The sequence below is a fragment of the Pristiophorus japonicus genome, chromosome 13, assembly GCF_044704955.1.
Source record: "Pristiophorus japonicus isolate sPriJap1 chromosome 13, sPriJap1.hap1, whole genome shotgun sequence".
In the NCBI taxonomy this organism is placed as follows: domain Eukaryota; kingdom Metazoa; phylum Chordata; class Chondrichthyes; family Pristiophoridae; genus Pristiophorus; species Pristiophorus japonicus.
Window position 1 is genome coordinate 83,187,289 of NC_091989.1, and position 13,159 is coordinate 83,200,447.

The following is a 13,159-nucleotide window of genomic DNA, read 5'->3' on the forward strand; positions in this document are numbered from 1 at the left end:
TGGAGTGAGGCATAGTGTGTGTAAACACAGGAGAGTGAGGATAGAGTGTGGAAACACACGAGTGAGGGATAGAGCGTGTAAACACAGGAGTGAGGGATAGAGGGTGTAAACACAGGAGTGAGGGATAGAGGGTGTAAACACAGGAGTGAGGATAAAGTGTGTAAACACAGGAGTGAGAATAGAGTGTGCAAACACAGGAGTGAGGGATAGAGGGTGTAAACACAGGAGTGAGGGATAGAGGGTGTAAACACAGGAGTGAGGATAAAGTGTGTAAACACAGGAGTGAGAATAGAGTGTGCAAACACAGTAGTGAGGCTAGAGTGTGTAAACACAGGAGAGTGAGGATAGAGTGTGTAAATATAGGAGAGTGAGGATTGAGTGTGTAAACACAGGAGAGTGAGGATCGAGTGTGTAAACACAGGAGAGTGAGGGATACAGGGTGTAAACACAGGAGTGAGGGATAGAGTGTGTAAACACAGGAGTGAGGATAGAGTGTGTAAACGCAGGAGTCAGGATAGTGTGTAAACACAGACCTATTCCATACATATTCTCGACCACTATGTCGAGGAACCAACCAGGGAGCTGGCCATCCTCGACTGGGTGATGTGCAATGAGAAAGGATTAATTAGCAATCTTGTTGTGCGAGACCCCTTGAGGAAGAGTGACCATAACATGGTAGAATTCTTTATTACGATGGAGAGTGACAGTTAATTCAGAAACTAGGGTTCTGAACTTAAGGAAAGGTAACTTCGACGGTATGAGGCGTGAATTGGCTAGAATAGACTGGCAAATGATACTTAAAGAGTTGACGGTGGATAGGCAATGCAAACAGTTAAAGATCACATGGGTGAACTTCAGCAATTATACATCCCTGTCTGGAGTTAAAATAAAACTGAGAAGGCGACTCAAACGTCGCTAACAAAGGAAATTAAGGATAGTGTTAAATCCAAGGAAGATGCATATAAATTGGCCAGAAAAAGCAGCAAACCTGAGGACTGGGAGAAATTTAGAATTCAGCAGAGGAGGACAAAGGGTTTAAATTAAGAGGGGGAAAATAGAGTACGAGAAGAAAATAGAGTACCAGGAACATAAAAACTGACTGCAACAGCTTCTATAGATATGTGAAGAGAAAAAGATTAGTGAAGACAAACGTAGGACCCTTATAGTCGGATTCTGGTGAATTTATAATGGGGAACAAAGAAATGGCAGACCAATTGAACAAATACTTTGGTTCTGTCTTCACAAAGGAAGACACAAAGGACCTTCCGAAAGTACTAGGGGACAGTGGGTCTAGTGAGAAGGAGGAACTGAAGGATATCCTTATTAGGCGGGAAATTGTGTTAGGGAAATTGATGGGATTGAAGGCCGATAAATACCCGGGGTCTGATAGTCTGCATCCCACAGTCCTTAAGAAAGTGGCCCTAGAAATAGTGGATGCATTGGTGATCATTTTCCAAAAGTCTATCGACTCGGGATCAGTTCCTATGGACTGGGGGGTAGCTAATGCAACACCACTTTTTAAAAAGGGAGGGAGAGAGAAAGCGGGTAATTATAGACTGGTTAGCCTGGCATCAGTCGTGGGGAAAATGGTTGAATCAATTATTAAGGATGAAATAGCAGCGCATTTGGAAAGCAGTGACAGGATCGGTCCAAGTCAGCATGGATTTATGAAGAGGAAATCATGCTTGACAAATCTTCTGGAATTTTTTGAGGATGTAACTAGTAGAGTGGACAAGGGAGAACCAGTGGATGTGGTGTATATGGACTTTCAAAAGGCTTTTGACAAGGTCCCGCACAAGAGATTGATATGCAAAATCAAAGCACATGGTATTGGGGGTAATACACTGACGTGGATAGAGAACTGGTTGGCAGACAGGAAGCAGAGAGTCGCGATAAACGGGTCCTTTTCAGAATGGCAGGTAGTGACTAGTGGAGTGCCACAGGGCTCAGTGCTGGGACCCCAGCTCTTTACAATATACATCAATGATTTGGATGAAGGAATTGAGTGTAATATCTCCAAGTTTGCAGATGACACTAAACTAGGTGGCAGTGTGAGCTGTGAGTGGGATGCTAAGAGGCTGCAGGGTGACTTGGACAGGTTAGGTGAGTGGGCAAATGCATGGCAGATGCAGTATAATGTGGATAAATGTGAGGTTATCCACTTTGGGGGCACAAACGCGAAGACAGATTATTATCTGAATGGTGGCAGATTAGGAAAAGGGGAGGTGCAACGAGACCTGGGTGTCATGGTTCATCAGTCATTGAAAATTGGCATACAGGTGCAGCAGGCTATAAAGAAGGCAAACGGCATGTTGGCCTTCATAGCGAGAGGATTTGAGTATCGGAGCAGGGAGGTCTTACTGCAGTTGTACAGGGCCTTGGTGAGGCCTCGCCTGGAATATTGTGTTCAGTTTTGGTCTCCTAATCTGAGGAAGGACGTTCTTGCTATTGAGGGAGTGCAGCGAAGGTTCACCAGACTGATTCCTGGGATGGCCGGACTGACATATGAGGAAAGACTGAATCAACTGGGCCTTTCTACACTGGAGTTTAGAAGGATGAGAGGGGATCTCATAGAAACATATAAGATTCTGACGGGACTGGACAGGGTAGATGCGGGAAGAATGTTCCCGATGTTGGGGAAGTCCAGAACCAGGGGACACAGTCTTAGGATAAGGGGTAGGCCAGTTAGGGCTGAGATGAGGAGAAACTTCTTTACCCAGAGTTGTTAACCTGAATTCCCTGCCGCAGAGAGTTCTTGATGCCAGTTCATTGGATATATTCAAGAAGGAGTTAGATATGGCCCTTACAACTAAGGGGATCAAGGGGTATGGAGAGAAAGCAGGAAAGGGGTACGTAGGGAATGATCAGCCATGACCTTATTGAATGGTGATGCAGGCTCGAAGGGCCGAATGGCCTACTCCTGCACCTATTTTCGATATGAGGATAGAGGGTGTTAACACAGGAGAGTGAGGATAGAGTGGGTAAACACAGGAGAGTGAGGATAGAGTGGGTAAACACAGGAGAGTGAGGATAGAGTGGGTAAACACAGGAGAGTGAGGATAGAGTGGGTAAACACAGGAGAGTGAGGATAGAGTGGGTAAACACAGGAGAGTGAGGATAGAGTGGGTAAACACAGGAGAGTGAGGATAGAGTGGGTAAACACAGGAGAGTGAGGATAGAGTGGGTAAACACAGGAGAGTGAGGATAGAGTGTGAACACAGTAGAGTAACAAATACCATGAGGGGACCTGGAAACCACACCAACAGTGGAAAATCTGAGCAACAGGTTGCATACTGAATGTGAGAAGCTAATTTTGGAAAGATTTGGAGCCTCTGCTCCTGTTAATTGTGAACGTGTCGATGAAGTAATGTCCCTCTGTATAGACAGCTCCTTACTGCTCTTTACCGTACCTGTTTAACTACCTCTTGCTTGGATTTGTTGAGCTCTTCATACTTGATTTTCCATTGTGTGATGTCCGCCTCCAGCTTCTCAATGTGTTTACTGATTGCACCCTTGTCCCTGAAGAAAAAAAGCACAACTGTTAGGAAATCGCACTGACAGCAAGCACTGGCAATTAAACTCCGATTTGCAGATTTTGAATCTTGTGAAAAATATTGCTTTCACCTCCCAAATTCCGTCAATAGTGAAATGGGAAAAGGCTTCCCAGCTCACCGCTTTGGCGTTTATCAGGAGCATTCCTCAGAGCACATTTCTCTACCTATCATTCAAGCACAGATCTTAATCTGCAGCGTATTCACCACATAATGCGGCACCCTAAACCATATCCACACCACAAGTGTCAAATACTCCCCAAAGATCTTCACTTCCTTATATATTGATAGAATCACATAATGATCCAGCTCAGGCCATTCAGCCCATCCAGCCTGCGCTGGCTATTTGATGGAGCTATCTAATTTGTCCGCTCTTTCCCTGTAGCGTTGTAAAAAATATCCTTCAAGCAGTTATCCAATTCTCTTTTGAACATCACTGCTGAACCTGCTTCCACCACGCTTTCAGGCAATGCAATTCAGATCACAACAACCCCCACAGAACAAATGTTTCATGTCGTTCCTGGTTCCTTTGCCAATCATCTTAACTGTGCCCTCTGTTTACAGACCCTCCTGCCACTGGAAACCATTTCTCCTTATTTACTCGATCAAAACTGTTAATGATTTTCAACACCACTATCAAATGTCTGCTTAACCTTCTTTCCTCCAAGGAGAACAACCTCAATTTCTCCAGTCTCCACATAACTGAAGTCCCTCATTCCTGGCATCTTTCTAGATCAGTAACATTTAGCATTGTTGTTGCCAAATTAAGGTAATCTCGGGGTTAAGTCATGGCAGGAGAGCTCCTCCTAGACGATGTGGGAAGTCAGGGACGCTTCCGATATCCCTGACAACTACGTGTGCGGGAAGTATATCCGCCTCCAGCTCCTGACGGACCGCATTGCGGCACTGGAGCTGCAGGTGGATTCACTCTGGAGCATTCACGATGCTGAGAATGACGTGAATAGCATGTTTAGCGAGTTGGTCTCACTGCAGGTATAGGGTACACAGCCAGATAGCAAATGGGGACCAACAGGAAGAGCAGTGAAAGGAAGGTAGTGCAGGGGTCCCCTGCGGTCATCTCCCTGCAAAACAGATACACCGCTTTGGGTACTGTTGAGGGGGATTATTCATCAGGGGAAGGCAGCAGCAGCCAAGTTCATGGCACCGTGGGTGGCTCTGCTGCACAGGAGGGCAGGAAAAAGAGCTGGAGAGCTATAGTCATAGGGGATTCGATTGTAAGGGGACGTTTCTGCGGCCGCAACCGAGACTCCAGGATGGTCTGTTGCCTCCCTGGTGCAAGGGTCAAGGACGTCTCGGAGCGGGTGTAGGACATTCTGAAAAGGGAGGGTGAACAGCCAGTTGTGGTGGTGCAGAAAGGTACCAACGATATAGGTAAAAAACGGAATGAGGTCCGACGAGACGAATTTAGGGAGCTTGGAGCTAAATTAAAAAGTAGGACCTCAAAAGTAGTAATCTCATGATTGCTACCAGTGCCACATGCTAGTCAGAGTAGGAATCGCAGGATAGCTCAGATGAATACGTGGCTTGAGGAGTGGTGCAAAAGGAATGGATTCAAATTCCTGGGACATTGGAACCGGTTCTGGGGGAGGTGGGACCAGTACAAACCGGACGGTCTGCACCTGGGCAGGACCAGAACCAATGTCCTAGGGGGAGTGTTTGCTAGTGCTGTTCGGGAGGAGTTAAACTAATATGGCAGGGGGATGGGAACCTCTGCAGGGAGACAGATGGAAATAAAATGGAGGCAGAAGCAAACGATAGAAAGGAGAATAGTAAAAATAGAGGGCAGAGAAACCCAAGACAAAAAACAAAAAGGGCCACATTACAGCAAAATTCTAAAGGGGCAAAGTGTGTTTAAAAAGACAAGCCTGACGACTCTGTGCCTCAATGCGAGGAGTATTCAGAATAAAGTGGACGAATTAACTGCGCAGACAGCAGTTAACGAATATGATGTAATTGGCATCACGGAGACTGGGAACTCAACATCCAGGGGTATTCAATATTTAGGAAGGATAGGCAGAGGAAAAGGAGGCGGGGTGGCGTTGCTGGTTAAAGAGGAAATTAATGCAATAGTAAGGAGGGACATTAGCTTGGATGATGTGGAATCTCTATGGGTGGAGCTGCGGAATACCAAAGGGCAGAAAACGTGAGTGGGAGTCGTGTACAGACCACCAAACAGTAGTAGTGAGGTTGGTGAGAGCATCAAACAAGAAATAATGGATGCGTGCATTAAAGGTACAGCAGTTATCATTGGCGACTTTAATCTACATATTGATTGGGCTAACCAAACTAGTAGCAATGCAGTGGAGGAGGATTTCCTGGAGTGTATTGGGGATGGTTTTCTTGACCAAAATGTCGAGGAACCAACTAGAGAGCTGGCCAACCTAGACTGGGTGATGTGTAATGAGAAGGGACTAATTAGCAATCTTGTTGTGCGAGGCCCCTTGGGGAAGAGTGATCATAATAAGGTAGAATTTTTTATTAAGATGGAGAGTGACACAGTTAATGCGGAAACTAGGGTCCTGAACTTAAGGAAAGGTAACTTTGATGGTATGAGGCGTGAATTGGCTAGAATAGGCTGGCAAAGGATACTTAAAAGATTGACGGTGGATAAGCAATGGCAAACATTTAACGATCACATGGATGAACTTCAGCAATTGTACATCCCTGTCTGGAGTAAAAATAAAACGGGGAAGGTGGCTCAACCGTGGCTAACAAGGGAAATTAAGGATAGTGTTAAAACCAAGGAAGAGGCATATAAATTGGTAGAAAAAGTAACAAACCTGAGGACTGGGAGAAATTTAGAAATCAACAGAGGAGGTCTAAGGGTTTAATTAAGAAGGGGAAAATAGAGTACGACAGGAAGTTTGCAGGGAACATAAAAACTGATTGCAAAAGCTTCTATAAATATGTGAAGAGAAAAAGATTAGTGAAGACAAATGTAGGTCCCTTGCAATCGGATTCAGGTGAGTTTATAATGGGGAACAAAGAAATGGCGGACCAATTGAAGAAATACTTTGGTTCTTTCTTGACGAAGGAAGACACGAATAACCATCCGAATGTACTAGGGAACAGTGGGTCTCGTGCGGAGGAGGAACTGAAAGATATCCTTATTAGGCGGGAAATTGTATTCGGGAAATTGATGGGATTGAAGGCTGATAAATACCCGGGGCCTGATAGTCTGCATCCCAGAGTACTTAATGAAGTGGTCCTAGAAATAGTGGATGCATTGGTGATCATTTTCCAACAGTCTATCGACTCTGGATCAGTTCCTGTGGACTGGAGGGTAGCTAATGTAACACCACTTTTTAAAAAATGAGGGAGAGGGAAAACAGGTAATTATAGATTGGTTAGCCTGACATCAGTAGTGGGGAAATGTTGGAATCAATCATTAAGGATGAAATAGCAGTGCATTTGGAAAGCAGTGACAGGATTGGTCCAAGTCAGCATGGATTTATGAAAGGGAAATCATGCTTGACGAATCTTCTGGAATTTTTTGAGGATGTAACGAGCAGAGTGGACAAGGGAGAACCAGTGGATGTGGTGTATTTGGACTTTCAAAAGGCTTTTGACAAGGTCCCGCACAAGAGTTTGGTCTGCAAAAGTCAAAGCGCATGGTATTGAGGGTAATGTACTGACATGGACAGAGAACTGTTTGGCAGACAGGAAGCAGAGAGTCGGGATAAACAGGTCCTTTCCAGAATGGCAGGTAGTGACTAGTGGAGTGCCGCAGGGCTCAATGCTGGGACCCCAGCTCTTTACAATATACATTAACGATTTGGATGAAGGAATTGAGTGCAATATCTCCAAGTTTGCAGATGACACTAAACTGGTTGGCGGTGTGTGCTGTGAGGGGGATGCTAAGAGGCTGCAGGGTGATTTGACAGGTTAGGTGAGTGGGCAAATGCAAGACATAAATGTGGATAAATGTGAGGTTATCCATTTTGGGGGCAAAAACACAAAGGCAAAATATTATCTGAATGGCGGCAGATTAGGAAAAGGGGAGGTGCAACAAAACCTGGGTGTCATGGTTCATCAGTCATTGAAGGTTGGCATGCAGGTACAGCAGGCGGTGAAGGCGGCAAATGGTATGTTGGCCTTCATAGCTAGGGGATTTGCGTATAGGAGCAGGGAGGTCTTACTGCAGTTGTACAGGGCCTTAGTGAGGCCTCACCTGGAATATTGTGGTCAGTTTTGGTCTCCTAATCTGAGGAAGGATGTTCTTGCTTTTGAGGGAGTGCAGCGAAGGTTCACCAGACTAATTCCAGGGATGGCTGGGCTGTCATATGAGGAGAGATTGGATCAACTGGGGCTTTATACACTGGAGTTTAGAAGGATGAGAGGGGATCTCATAGAAACGTATGAGATTCTGCCGGGAATGGACAGGTTGATGCGGGAAGAATGTTCCCGATGTTGGGGAAGTCCAGAACCAGGGGATATAGTCTTAGGATAAGGGGTAAGCCATTTAGGACTGAGGTGAGGCGAAACTTCTTCATTCATAGAGTTGTTAACCTGTGGAATTCCCTGCCGCAGAGAGTTGTTGATGCCAGTTCATTGGATATATTCAAGAGGGAGTTAGATATGGCCCTTATGGCTTAGGGGATCAAGTGGTATTGAGAGAAAGCAGGAAAGGGGTATTGAGGGAATGATCAGCCATGATCTTGTTGAATGGCGGTGCAGGCTCGAAGGGCCGAATGGCCTACTCCTGCACCTGTTTTCTATGTTTTTAGGTTTCTATGTTTCAAGAAAATCTCTTCTGCACCCTCTCAAAGGTCTTGACATCCTTCCTGAAGTGTAGTGCCCAGCATTAAACAATACTCCACATTGTTCGCATGCCTGACACAAGACTCCCAAAGCAAGCGCTCTACTCGGAACTCTGCAACTTGGGGAAGTGTGTCATTCTGGAGAATCCAAGAGTCCTTTCAGTCTGTGCCTCGCTAGTCATAGGGAAGCTGATAAAGTCCATCCTGCATGCGTAAAGGGCTTCAGTGACCTGTCTAATGCAGCAATGAGTGGCATGCTGAGATATAGCGCAAATAGTGCCAGCTGAGGCCTGAAAGGAACCCGACGCCACAGTACCTTGACCTCGACCGACAGTGCGGTCCTTATGGTGCTGGCAGGCTGCACATCTCCCCTGATGAGCTGGCATATCTCACTGATAACCTCTTTCCGGAAGCGCAGTCTCCTAAGGCATGTGTTATCGGAAAAGTTCAGGTAAGACCGCATCTCCCTCTAAGTGCGTGGGGTGTAAGTTCTCGTCCTTCTCCTCAGTGTGCCAGCTCTTAGACTGGGCACATAATGCTCTTCAATATACCTTCTGCCATCTCTAGTCTGCAGCATGTGCGCAGTCATCAAGATAGGTTGAGAAATTACAGGCCCCATTACAACCACAACCAGTATTATACCTATTGTTCACAAACAATACATTTACCTACTAAAACACCTAAAATAAATTCAAATCGTCCACAGTATGATAAGATGTTTGTTCAGATATTGAAATCACCTTAAAAGACCTCCAGAGTACATCAAAACGCCCCAGAAGTTGAAGCGGCCTTTCATATGAACCGACCTCCGATTTACAAAATGGCGTCCATACCTTTGGGTTTAGTTCAGGAGAGAGAAACTTCTTCTCAGCGGGTCCTTCGGCAAGCGATATTTTTGGCGATATGCCAAAAGTAATGCTCGCCGATATTTTGGGTGTTAGTTCGCCCATTCTGATCTTTACGGCAAAAAAAGTGGGCGGGCAGTATTATTATTTCTCGGCGTTAACTACATGCTGATAGTAACGCTCGGCGATAAATGAGCTATACATGGGCGTTCGTTTCCATTTTGTTGCTAAATGGACAATATCTGGGCGTTATACCTCATCTTAGCGTTAAAATGGACATTAAGTGGGCGTTATCAATGCAAAGAAAGTGGAAAGTCTAGCCCATGGATTTATATAGCGCCTTTCACGACCACCGGACATCTCAAAGCGCTATACAGCCAATGAAGTATTTTTGGAGCGTCGTCACTATTGTAATGTGGGAAAAGTGGCAGCCAATTTGCGCACAGCAAGCTCCCACAAACAGCAATGTAATAATGATCAGACAATCTATTTTTTTGTCATGTTGATTGAAGGATAAATATTGGCCAGGACACCGGGGAGAACTCCCCTGCTCCTCGAAATAATGCCGTGGGATCTTTTATGTCCACATGAAGTTTAACATCTCATCCGAAAGTGACTTCTGCTTGTTCTTAGGTTACGTTCGAATTTCCTCAATCTTTTACAGCAGTTGATGGAGACCCTTTGTCGCTAATTAACATGGCTCTGCCTCAGCAGAAAGAATGGAAATTACACATTTCCTGCAATAAATGGTAGGGCACTGAGAAGTGTAGAGGAACAGATGGACCTCAGATCCCTGAAGGTAGCAGGCCAAGGTAGTTAACATAGAAACATAGAAAATAGGTGCACGAGTAGGCCATTCGGCCCTTCGAGCCTGCACCACCATTCATTATGATCATGGCTGATCATGCAACTTCAGTACCCCATTCCTGCCTTCTCTCCATACCCCCGATCCCCTTAACCATAAGGGCCACATCAAACTCCCTTTTGAATATATGGACTCAACAACTTTCTGTGTTAGAGAATTCTAGGTTCACAATTCTCTGAGTGAAAAAGTTTCTCCGCATCTCGATCCTATATGGCTTACCTTAGACTGTGATCCCTGGTTCTGGACTTCCCCAACATTGGGAACATTCTTCCTGCATCTAACCTGTCCAATCCCGTCAGAATTTTGTGTTTCTATGAAATCCCCTCTCATTCTTCTAAATTCCAGTGAATACAAGCCCAGTCGATCCAGTCTTTCCTCATATGTCAGTCCTGCCATCCCGGGAATCAGTCTGGTGAACCTTTGCTGCACTCCCTCAATAACAAGAATGTCCTTCTTCAGATTAGGAGACCAAAACTGCACACAATATTCAAGGTGTTGTCTCACCAAGGCCCTGTACAACTGCAGCAAGACCTCCCTACTCCTATACTCAAATCCTCTCGCTATGAAGGCCAACATGCCAATTGCTTTCTTCACCACCTGCTGTACCTGCATGCCTACTTTCAATGTCTGATGTACCATGACACCCAGATCTCGTTGCACCTCCCCTTTTATTAATCTGTCACCATTCAGATAATAATTTTCCTTCCTGTTTTTGCCCCCAAAGTGGATAACCTTAAACTTATCCACATTATACTGCACCTGCCATGCATTTGCCCACTCACCTAACCTGTCCAAGTCACCCTGCAGCCTCTTAGAATCCCCCTCACAGCTCACACCGCCCACCCAGCTTAGTGTCATCTGCAAACTTGGAGATATTACACTCAATTCCTTCATCCAAATTATTAATATATATTATAAATAGCTGGGGTCCCAGCACTGAACCTTGCGGTACCCCATTAGTCACTGCCTGCCATTCTGAAAAGGACCCGTTTATTCCTACTCTCTGCTTCCAGCCTGCCAACCAGTTCTCTATCCACGTCAATACATTACCCCCAATCCCATGTGCCTTAATTTTGCACACTAATCTCTTGTGTGGGACCTTGTCAAAAGCCTTTTGAAAGTCCAAATACACCACATCCACCACATCCACTGGTTCTCCCTCATCCACTCTACTAGTTACATCCTCAAAAAATTCCAGAAGATTTATCAAGCATGATTTCCCTTTCATAAATCCATACAGACTTGGACCGATCCTGTCACTGCTTTCCAAATGCGCTGCTATTTCATCTTTAATAATGATTCCAACATGTTCCCCACTACTGATGTCAGGCTATAATTCCCTGTTTTCTCTCTTCCTCCTTGTTTAAAAAGTGGGGTTACGCTAGCTATCCTGTAATCCATAGGAACTGATCCAGTGTCCATGGAATGTTGGAAAATGACCACTGCATCTACTATTTCTAGGGCCACTTCTTTAAGTACTCTGGGATGCAGATTATCAGGCCTTGGGGATTTATCGACCTTCAATCCCATCAATTTCCCTAACACCATTTCCTGACCTCAGTTCCTCCTTCTCGCTAGACCCTCGGTCCCCTAGTATTTTCTGGAGGTTATTCGTGTCTTCCTTCGTGAAGACAGAACCAAAGCATTTGTTCAATTGGTCTGCCATTTCCTTGTTCCCCATTATGAATTCACCTGATTCTGACATTAGTCTTCACATATCTATAGAAGCTTTTGCAGTCAGTTATGATGTTCCCTGCAAGCTTATTCTCATACTCTATTTCCCCCCTCCTAATTAAACCCTTAGTCCTCCTCTGCTGAATTCTAAATTTCTTCCAGTCCTCAGGTTTGCTGATTTTTCTGGCCAATTTATATGCCTCTTCCTTGGATTTAACACTATCCCTAATTTCCCTTGTTAGCCACGGTTGAGCCACCTTCCCCATTTTATTTTTACGCCAGACAAGGATGTACAATTGTTGTAGTTCATCCATGTGATCTTTAAATGTCTGCCATTGCCTATCCATCGTCAACCCTTTAAGTATCATTTGCCAGTCTATACTAGTCAATTCATGTCTCATACCATCAAAGTTACCTTTCTTTAAGTTCAGGACCCTAGTCTCTGAATTAACTGTGTCACTCTCCATCTTAATGAAGAATTCTACCATATTATGGTCATTCTTCCCCAAGGGGCTTCGCACGACAAGATTACTAATTAATCCTCTCTCATTACACAAGACCCAGTCTTGGATGGCCTGCTCTCTAGTTGGTTCCTCAACATATTGGCCTAGAAAATCACCCCTTATACACTCCAGGAAATCCTCTTCCACAGTATTGCTACCAGTTTGGTTAGCCCAATTTATATGTTGATTAAAGTCACCCATGATAACTGCTGTACCTTTATTGCACGCATCCCTAATTTCCTGTTTGATGCCATCCCCAACCTCATTTGGTGGTCTGTACACAACTCCCACTAACATTTTCTGCCCTTTGGTGTTTTGCAGCTCTACCCATAGAGATTACACATCATCCAAGCTAATGTCCTTCCTTACTATTGCGTTAATCTCCTCTTTAACCACCTCCTTTTCCTTTCTGTCTATCCTTCCTGAATATTGAATACCCCTGGATGTTGAGTTCCCAGCCTTGGTCACCCTGGAGCCATGTCTCCGTAATCCCAATTACATCATACCCATTAACAGCTATCTGCGCAGTCAATTCATCCACCTTATTATGAATGCTCCTTGCATTGAGACTCAGAGCCTTCAGGCTTGTTTTTTTAACACTCTTTGTCCTTTTAGAATTATGTTGTAATGTGGCCCTTTTTGATTTTTGCCCTCGATTTCTCTGCCCTCCACTCTTACTTTTCTCCTTCCTACCTTTTGCTTCTCCCCCTTTTTACTTCCCTCTGCCTCCTTGCATAGGTTCCCATCCCCCTGCCATATTAGTTTAAACCCTCCCCAATAGCACTAGCAAACATTCCGCCTCGGATATCGGTTCCGGTCCTGCCCAGGTGCATACAGGATACTTTCCTTTATTAGCGGAGGCAAAGAATACAAGAGCAGGGAGGTTATGCTTGAACAGTATAAAACATGAGTTAGGCCACAGCTCGACTACTACGTGCAG

At 44.9% G+C, this 13,159-nt stretch overlaps 1 protein-coding gene across 2 annotated transcripts in view; it reads right to left on the reverse strand.

Annotated features, from left to right (window-relative positions):
- ccdc102a (coiled-coil domain containing 102A) overlaps positions 1-13,159 on the reverse strand; it is a 447,664-nt gene that overhangs the window by 301,716 nt on the left and 132,789 nt on the right. For both annotated transcript variants that reach the window (XM_070897719.1, XM_070897718.1), the window contains exon 4: positions 3,411-3,519. In XM_070897719.1, coding sequence (XP_070753820.1) covers positions 3,411-3,519 — 109 coding nt within the window. The remainder of the gene's footprint in view (positions 1-3,410; positions 3,520-13,159) is intronic.